Source organism: Mastomys coucha, unplaced genomic scaffold (assembly GCF_008632895.1).
Source record: "Mastomys coucha isolate ucsf_1 unplaced genomic scaffold, UCSF_Mcou_1 pScaffold4, whole genome shotgun sequence".
Lineage (NCBI taxonomy): Eukaryota > Metazoa > Chordata > Mammalia > Rodentia > Muridae > Mastomys > Mastomys coucha.
In genome coordinates, this window is record NW_022196910.1 from 20,246,233 (window position 1) to 20,255,742 (window position 9,510).

Here is a 9,510-nt window from a genome sequence, read left to right on the forward strand (position 1 = left end):
TCATATTTAAATGCTGCTCACACAGAAATGAGGCTTTTGCACATTCACTTATACCTGGGCTTTAAATCAGGAGTGAATGCTGACTCTGTCAAATGTTTCTGCAACTACAAAAAAGAACATCTGCTTTATGATAGTCTTTTCTTAGATTTCCTCATTATCCCAAGTTTTCATCTTTGAGAAGTTTCCTTTGGCCGTATCATTTAACAGACTGCTGGATTTGAACTATTAAAATGTGATGTGGGATTGTCAGAACCCTTTGAGTAGCAGAGTGTTGCTGGTCTTTGTGAGTTGGGTATTGCACCCTGGTTTCATAATATTGCAAGCACTTGTTCAGTACTGGCTGTTTTCTTTAAATATTTGAAAAAATTTATTAGTTTTCATACTTGGCTTTTGTGTGTGTGTGTGTGTGTGTGTGTGTGTGTGTGTGTGTGCCCAGCTATGCATGAGATGGAGAAATACTTGTAGGATAGGCAATATTGATCCAATATTGATCATTTATGTCTGGTTTTCTCAGTAGTGTGGCTGGTGTCTTATCAGCTTTATTACTAGGAACTACTGTATGCTTTACTATTCTCGCCAATTGATTTTGTTTCCCATTGCATTCTTCCCTTTTTTTTTTTCTTACATTGGGGAATACATACTCTTCTACTTGCAGGAAGAAGCTGAGGTCACTAATTATAGGGGTCTTTCCTTTTCTAAGATAAGCTTTGATGCTATACATTCATTTACAAATAACACACTGTGTGGTTTCCATAATTTTTAAGGATTTATTTAATTGTTTAGGAGGAAGAGAAGATGGAGATGACAGAGAAGGAGAGGAAGGAGAAGGGTGAAGGAAGGGAAAGGGAGGCATGGAGGGGAGGGGGGATGGGAGAAAAGGGAGAGGGTACTATTTTGTTGCTGTGCATTAGTAGTAATCTTGTCTTTTGTTTTCAAATTCCCAGAGGGAAGGTTCAGTCCCCTCCTTATTACTTCATTTTAGCTAGAGGTGAATGGTTCAAGTTCAGACTTTCTACACTTTGCATACAAAAATTTATTGTACTCAGTGCTTAAATCCATGACAAGTGCTTCACCTATATACATGTTCTATCGGACCCCTTTTAATACACAATATATACACCTATAGAAAAAGGAAGTAGGAAAATATTAATAGATTAAAATGTAGTATATAGACAAAGGACTTCTGCATTTTAACATTGAGTGACATATAAGGGGACTTGTTACAAGTCATAATGCTGCCATATCTGCCAAGAAAAGACCACAAAAACTTGATACACAAATAGACTTTCCGAGTCACTTGGGAAAAGTTCTATTCCTGTTCTACTTTTGGAGATAACTATTCAGAGGTTTATATTTATTAACTACATCCTTACAGCTTCCATCTCTTTAGAAACACATAAAGTTAGCAATCTAAGCTACATTTTAGTAATCCTGGAAAGCAAAAGTGATTAACAGATCTATATATAAAATACACAGCTGAAATCTTTGGGCAAGAGGCAACAAGAATATAAGTGGGTAAGTAGCCCCCTAATCCAACCCTATCAAAGTATGGATCACAGCAGGTAGATGAACACGGCCAGCGCTGCCATCATGGACATTCTTTGCATGATGAACCTTCATAAATAATATTACAGTAAGGCTAATGATAGTGCTGTTCACAGCACAATGTAATTAGAGAAAGTTAATGGTACACAAACACAGAAGAAATAATCTATGCCTTTCACCTGTGAGGAAAAAATGGTAACAATATTGTAATATTTAGTATCTTATATGAAAATTTCACTGATCCTAAGTTGAGTCATGATGATGAAAATTTTACAATATAATTTTGCATTGGTAATTCATTAGACAATCAGCAGAGGTATAGCCCTTGAATCTTCCAAACCCTTAAAAGTTTTTCATATATAAAGTTAAGTAACCAGAACAAAGGTACCATGTGTCTGTACAATGCAAAATGTCAAGATGTATTACATAGACACTAAATAAATAAGGCATACCTGGTGTCATCATGTTAACAAAAGAATTACTAAACTGTGAAAAAATCCAATTGCCACTTTAAAATTATTTCTTCATAAAATAGAAGGTATATCAAGGTTTTAAACCTTGGCTACCTAAAAAAATTTGGAATACAGTTTGTCCATCAAAAATATATCTGTTTTAAAAAGTCATTTACAAAACATAAACCTATTCTTATGAACATTTTCTTCTTTTAGGAAAAGGGCACTTAGTGTATAGCTAAGGCATTCAGAAAATAAAGATCCTGTTGACTTCCCCACTAGGAAGATGGGATTCCGTGCAGTTTTAATATAAAAATATAAATGTCTGACAGAGATGGAATAGTGCGTGCTGCAAAATCCATTATCAAGGCCATGAGAACAATACTGATTCTGTGTATTTTAGTTGCCAGAAACCTCCTAACTCATAACAAATCAAGGTGTCCTGAGTCTTCAGAAATGGGCTCGTAGTCTTTTGTTTTCTTCACGCAGCCTTTCGATCTCAGCCACTAACCCTTCATTCACGGAGTATCTTTCCAGCAAAGAGTGTACTTCATTCTGGAAAAGGGAACATGCATCTTAAATTACTGGCTCCCTTGCACTATGCAGTGAGCTGTGTTACATGCATTAAGCTGCCACTCTGACCAATGTGCAATCAGCTAGCTAGATGGTATTCCTTGGACCTAACCAGGAAGATTCCATGAGAAATTAAATATCGGGGAGATTTATACTCACACTTTTGGGATTCTGTTTACTCATCAAAAAAGCCTCAACTTTCCCAAGTTAAAAAGCACGTGAGTAGCTGAGATCTGCTTCACTTGTTAAAACATCCCAAACTCTACTTACTTACATTAGCACCTATCTGTAACAACTAAATAAAAATGGATCATTTTTTCATGGATTCTCTTTCCCAGATCTTCACCCTTCTGCACTCTTTAGGGCACTATCTCCTATACGTACCAGTTGTATATGAAACTGTTTAATCATTTCCACTTGCAAATTCACAATGTCCCTATGGCAAGCTTCTCTAGAAAGAAAATAAATCCCTGTTAGAACTGGGACAATGTTACAGCTTTAGATCATTCACTCAAAAAGCATGTTCACTGTTTAAATGATTAGGTATTAATCACAGGTTTACCAAAGTACCAGTGATGTTTGCTGTGTGACTGGCAGTATGGTTATTCCTTTACTTGAAAATTTAGGAACTCGTTAATCTCCACAATGTAACAGGCATTTTGCTGATGAAGAAACGAAGACAGAGCAGTTCTAATTCATCCATTGCTACACAGAGGGCTGAAGAGGCTGCCAGCTCTGGCTGCCCTCCTCTGCATTTCTCACTGTGTTACACCCTTCTTAAAGACAGTTTCACTGGTGAGAGGGGCTTCTAGGCAAGTCAGAACGCCCATAGATTTCAAGGCCCTCTCACTGTCAAAGTCTTAGCTACTGAGAGAGGACTTCCAGTAGAAAGGGGCTGTTTAATTGGCTCCAACTAGTTAACGCTGAATACAACTTAGTAACTAACATGACTAACTCATGGAGGCTTACCACATGTTTCCATATGATGTCACTGCTTAATATTTGCAGGAAATCTTAAGTCTTCTGAATATTACTGTGTAAAGCACTGCTTTTCTTTAAAAGTATATCTGTGTAACGTGCTTGGAATACAGCTCAGTGACAGAACATGTGCCTAACAGACCTAAGTCCCAGCGGTGTGACTGTTTTCCAGTACAATAATAAATAAATAAATAGGAAAGTTTTAACCTGAAAAGAACTAAAATTTATATATTTAAAATAAAAATGAAGGTATCAGAAAGATTGGAGGCAAATTCGTAGAATGCTTGCCTACTATACACTGGGTCTTTGGTGCAGTTCCCAGGAATACAACAAAAGGCAATGAAAAGAAAAAAAGACATCAGACCATACTAACAGAGCCAGGGTTTCAAAAGTTACTGTCTTACACAAAAGAAAAGTTCTACTTCTAGATCAAGTCCGTACTTACTTCTGCTTTCCCATCCTACATGTGTATTTATTTTAGTATAGAGAACGAGGTTGGGGTGGAACAGGAGCCTGGCAGTTGAGAAGCCCTTCCCTGGTAGAGGAGTGTTAAGAGCATGTGACTACCAAGAAAGTCAAGATTAATATGCTCAATAGGCTCAAGATCTTAAAGAGGACAGGCCTAAAGAAAAGCAAGCCTAATGTACCAATGCCTCCAGTAGACACGTGTGAGTTCCTGCACTGGGCTGGATGGCAGGAGAGCAAAGATAAAGCAGCAGCTGAGGAGCAGAGAGCATTTGGACGGACATTCGTGGGGTGTTGATAGAACCAGACCCCCACCCCCAAGATGGAGTGAATACTCCAGACATTCGGCTGCTGTCCCATGGGGCAAAGGTTAAGCCAGGGGAATAAAGGCAAACTAGAGGTAAACTAACTCTAAGAAAACCTAAACGTAGCATATACAGAAACAAAAGGAGCTGCCTGACAGATGAAAACCCTGAAAGATCACTTCTCGTGCCACCTCTCAATGGCAAGAACAAGTCTATAAAACTTTAACTGTTAAAATTATCCTCAGTTGCAAATACAAAGAATTTTAAACTAGAGTCAAAGAAAGGAGGAATCCTTCCCGGGAGAAGAGGCCCAAGATTCTAGACTGAGCATATGCAGAAGAAACTCCCTAGGAGAAGCTGAAGAGAAAGAGCTGAGATGTCTATAGATTTTAAGATTTTATAGATTCAAGTCTGCCATGACCAACTTATCCCTCTGGGCCTTCACCAAATGCTTATACTAAAAATAAACAAAGATGAGAGGTTGAAAGAGACACCCCCTAGGGCACAGAGAATGTGACATCTTGGGGGCGGGAATGACATACTATGAACGGCCTGTGCTATGGTCTTCACAGAGAGGGGCAGCCATGAGAGCTAAAAGGCATGACGAAGTGCCTCAACACTGTCCCCTCTATGCCCCACAATGACAGAGGTAGCTGTACATAACCTGGAAGCAGAGGCAGAACAGCTAACTTAGAAACACTGAGCCACTTGGCCTACCGTACAGAAAGCCAAGAACAGGCTTAGTAAGGAAACCCCTGATAATGCAAAGAAGTGGTGGCCCAGCACCGAGGCAGACTCCACCTAGGACTCAGAGCCTTCTCTGCTGAAGGGAAGGCCTGAGCCCACCTCTCTAGAATCATCAGTGAACTGACACTCAGATGCTTGTATAGTAAACAGGCAATAAGTATTACCATGTTCTCTTAACTCTGTGTTTAGGCCTTCGTAAATACTCCCTTCTGCTCTGGCACAGTTCTTCCTCTCTGTGGACACTCCTAGAATTTATGACCATGTCTCTTCTCATGCTGTCCCCGTGTACTTCAGTATAAATAAACTTCTCTTCAGTGATACCTTCCTAAATTTGCCAGAGAAACTGCTCCCTTTCTCTGTTTCCAATATCATTTATTTGCACTAGACTTAGCTGTTATCCAGACAGTTTTCCTATCAGGCCATAAATGTTCATGGTGTCCTCCAAAATTTTTTATCTTTTAAACCATGCACTGAAAATAAGAAGACACAGAGAGAAAGGACTAACGCAAACTACTCATAATCTATGCAACTGTCTCACGTATAAACAAGCCCTAATAAAAATACCAGCATAATTAAAAGCATGATAAAAGTCTGATACATAAATACTGAATATGATCTTACTGAGAAAAACTGATGGTCACTTAATGGAAGAGAAAAGAACAGATTGAGGATGTGACATTAAGAGATGAAAGAGGAGCATGCCCAGAGAGGGAAATAACCACAAACCAAATGCTTTCAGAACAGACCACACTGCCACCGCAAGCTACGAGAAAGCAAGGGATGGCCAGATTTACTGTATTCATATATTCATTTTAGTCCAGTTGTTACAGGACAAAATTCCCACCACACTGTCTACAGTACCCTATTTGCCAATCATGAATTGACTCACATTAAATGAACACACACGTCACAACAGGATACAATGTACTTACTCTAAAGAAACTATGGCCACTGTGGGAAGATTCCCATTTCTGTATTAAAAACTGATACATATATAATCTAGGCACACCATTATTATCAAAAAGATGATCTTTCAAAAAGAAAATCTCTAATATTTAAAAGTACATTTAAAATATTTTAAAAATTAAAAAATGTGCACCAATTAAAAACTATATATCTCCAATTTTCTTCTCATTAAAATCCAAGTAATTATAGGTTAGAAAGGAGAGAGAAATCTTATAAAAAAAAATTAGTGACTGAAAATAACTTCCAAACCCTGAAATAACCATGAAAATGAAGCAGTAACATTCTAGAACACATGTTAATTTTTTTGTTTGATCCTGTAAATTTCAGAGAATGCATAGAGATAATCCCAGTATCTTAATATTCTGAGTAAAAAAAAAATCTACTTTAATTTATGATGACCTAAAATCCTAGTGCCATACCTAAAGGCAACAGGAGGAACAGCCATCAAACATAACTTTATAGTGAAGACTCAAATGGTAGAAAGAACAAAGTTAAGTCATAGAAAAGTTTATATCTACATACATACATATTTGTAACGTCCTGAAGTCATCTATCTAAAAGCATTCAGAAGTACATTTAAGAGGTGTCTTTCAGGCCTGGTGCAGTAGCGCAGTGGCTATAGGCACTTGCTGCCAAGCCTGGAGACCAAAGTTTAATCTCCACAACACACACAGAAGAAAGAGAGAACTGACCCTGCAACCTCACCTCTGACCTCCACACGGGGGCAGAGACAAATGCTTCCTACCCTAGCTCCCACATAAAACATAAAGCAAGCATAAAAGGTCTGCTTCCCACATCACTTGCTATAGAACACTTAGGGTGATCTCTAAGTATTGGATGCAAGAATGACATTTGGGTATATAAAAATCTGCCCACATTTTGAACCCTCAGACAGAATCTGCAAGGGTGTGCTGCACACTAGACTTCTCCATCAGGCTGGCAAATGCACCTTTCCATAGTGTAGTACACAAAGATCAAAATTCATGTTTTCTGTTTTTGTGGTCATCACAACCTAGACACAATTACCAAGATGAATTCTGGTTCTGGTTTCACAAAGGTAAAGACAAACTCAGTGAGTGGGGGGTGAATGGTCTCTCAGTGCTACCTGAAGTCATCCAGAGTTTCTTGGATCATGTTCTGAATGAAGCGGATCTGGACTGAGGTAAGTGGCGCACTTGGCCGACTGTTCCCAAGGGTATCGACTATTTTTTCTGAGAGTGAACTGGCTACTCCAGCAGTGACGGAGGATGCTGCCTTTGGTACTACAATAAATGGAGAAAATATTGATAGTTAACTTGGACTAAAAGACATCAAGTATTTCTAAATAAGATTTGGTAAAGAAAGACTTAGAAAACTGCAAAAGAACAGTGTTCCTATGACATTTAGAAAAACCCACTGACTGTCTGGAGTACAAATTTTAGAAACTTTCTATGACATTATTTCTAATAGTCATTTATCTGTACATATAAACTGCCAACTGTCTAATGTAATAACACCTGACAGAAGGATTAATCTTGAAGAATCCCTGAACCATTTCTTCTTATAAAAGATGTATGTGACAAGCTGTACCACAAACCAGATAAACCAGGACTATTGAAAACACACAGGAGGAACAAAAGCTTGAAGCAGTTGCCAATCGCAAAGCATCACACTTTAACAAATGGAGAACCGCCTCTCTGTGAAGATCTTCTGAACAGGCAGCTTTTCTTAAGAGACCAACTCAGCTCCCTTAAATGAAACTGGGTCTTATGTGTCTACGGCATAAACTCTAACAATATAACCTAATTTAAATTTTCTACATATTTCAGGTATTATTCAAGCCTTTCCAAAAAGCCTTTCTTCATTATGCACACTGAGTTAAATGAAGCCCTTATATATTGGACTGAGAATGAGGCTCATATCAAATGATGGAGTCAGGGCCGAAAGATTTAACCACTCACACTCTTCTAATAAGAAGTCATGCTGGTGAGCTTCTATAAACATACTCCTTTAGCGTTATCTGGTCCATGGCTATTCTATTTATCCCTTAAAAGCAAAATAATCAGGGGCCTTTCCAATTGCAGATTTCAAACCTAAGGATGTTCAATGTGCTTACCTGTAGGTGAGGATCCATTGACTGAGGGTTCATGTATCAACTGGGCTTCAATATCTTTTTCTGGCTTTTCAAATTTTTCAAGATTTCTTGATTGGTTGGACGATGGACAGGTATTTAGAATTCCAGGTTCAGCACCAGAAGAAATCAACTTTGTAAACTTGTATTTAAAACAAACAGTCACTTTAATATGCATTTCTTATATTATTCTATTACCCACAAACTTTGTATCTAGTTCTCACTGCTTTCTCCCAACAGGCAGGGTCACGAAAATTAGGAACAGGGAGAGACAGAGAAGGAGCTAGTGCTAGCAGCACAGCAAGCATGTTAATCAAAATGTAAATTTTACAAAAAGCTAATTTACTAAGCACTTGCTGACCACAGGCGAAAATGCAAGTCCCTGGGAAGAGGAAGGAAGGAGAGAAGAGAACTCTGGACTTTCATGTAGTATCTAGATGGAAATACTGAAAACTAAAGACATTTTTATACTTCTGACTTGATTCTCTTTTTTCTTGTAGTTTTAAATGTAAATAAGAAAACAAACACTGTGATTTGAATACCTACAGACTTGACCTCCCTACAACCTGTGACCCTGGGTGTTGATCCTCTGTACTCATTCTTAGCAACTTAGACTTGTTCTAACACTAAGAACCACTTGATCACCTACTTGCTTTAGGCTGCAGTAGAAATATATTTTAAAGGAATCTCTCTCCTTTTCTACATATCCCTTTTCTTTTTTGTCTTCTTAAGAAATCAAAATTTTACTCAAGCAGACACAGAGAACTGGAAATATGCATAAAAACACATCCCCCAGGGTTTTAACTTTACTTCTCAGAATTAAGAATTAGCTGGAAATTTCTTTCTTCAATAAGAATGAAGAATGTACAGGTAGAGGGTTATAATATACACTTTTTTAATTTGATTTTTCTCTATTTAAACATGAAGTCGATTCTTTCCCTTGCCTTCATGAGAATAAAAATTATTTCTTCTCAAAAAAAAATTCAGTTACAAGATATTCTTTTGCAGATGTGTGGTTATCTGTAACACTGACAAGGTTTGATAGGCTTCCGACGTGTTTTTTAGTTATTAAAAACTGGCATCAAGATTTAAAACTATGAGATTCCACCTCACAACAGTCAGAATGGCTAGGATAAAAAACTCAGGTGACAGTAGATGCTGAAGAGGTTGTGGAGAAAGAGGAACATTACTTCATTGCTGGTGGGATTGCAAGCTGGTACAACCACTCTGGAAATCAGTTTGGTGGTTCCTCTGGAAATTGGACATAATTCTACCAGAGGACCCAGCTATACCGCTCCTGAGCATATACCCAGAAGATGCTCCAACATGTAATAAGGGCACATGCTCCACTATGTTCATAGCAGCCTTA

The 9,510-nt window shown here is 38.0% G+C and overlaps 1 protein-coding gene and 1 non-coding gene across 4 annotated transcripts in view; both read right to left on the reverse strand.

Annotated features, from left to right (window-relative positions):
• Positions 1-1,027: 1,027 nt before the first annotated feature.
• Nedd1 (NEDD1 gamma-tubulin ring complex targeting factor) overlaps positions 1,028-9,510 on the reverse strand; it is a 43,277-nt gene continuing 34,794 nt past the window's right edge. For all 3 annotated transcript variants that reach the window (XM_031349376.1, XM_031349377.1, XM_031349378.1), the window contains 4 exons: positions 8,127-8,283; positions 7,137-7,293; positions 2,955-3,021; positions 1,028-2,552 (listed from right to left, as the gene is read on the reverse strand). In XM_031349376.1, coding sequence (XP_031205236.1) covers positions 2,448-2,552; positions 2,955-3,021; positions 7,137-7,293; positions 8,127-8,283 — 486 coding nt within the window. In that variant the 3' untranslated portion in view covers positions 1,028-2,447. The remainder of the gene's footprint in view (positions 2,553-2,954; positions 3,022-7,136; positions 7,294-8,126; positions 8,284-9,510) is intronic.
• Positions 6,334-6,478, reverse strand: LOC116076624. The gene has a single exon (XR_004113029.1). It is a non-coding gene; the product is annotated as a small nucleolar RNA SNORA79 (small nucleolar RNA).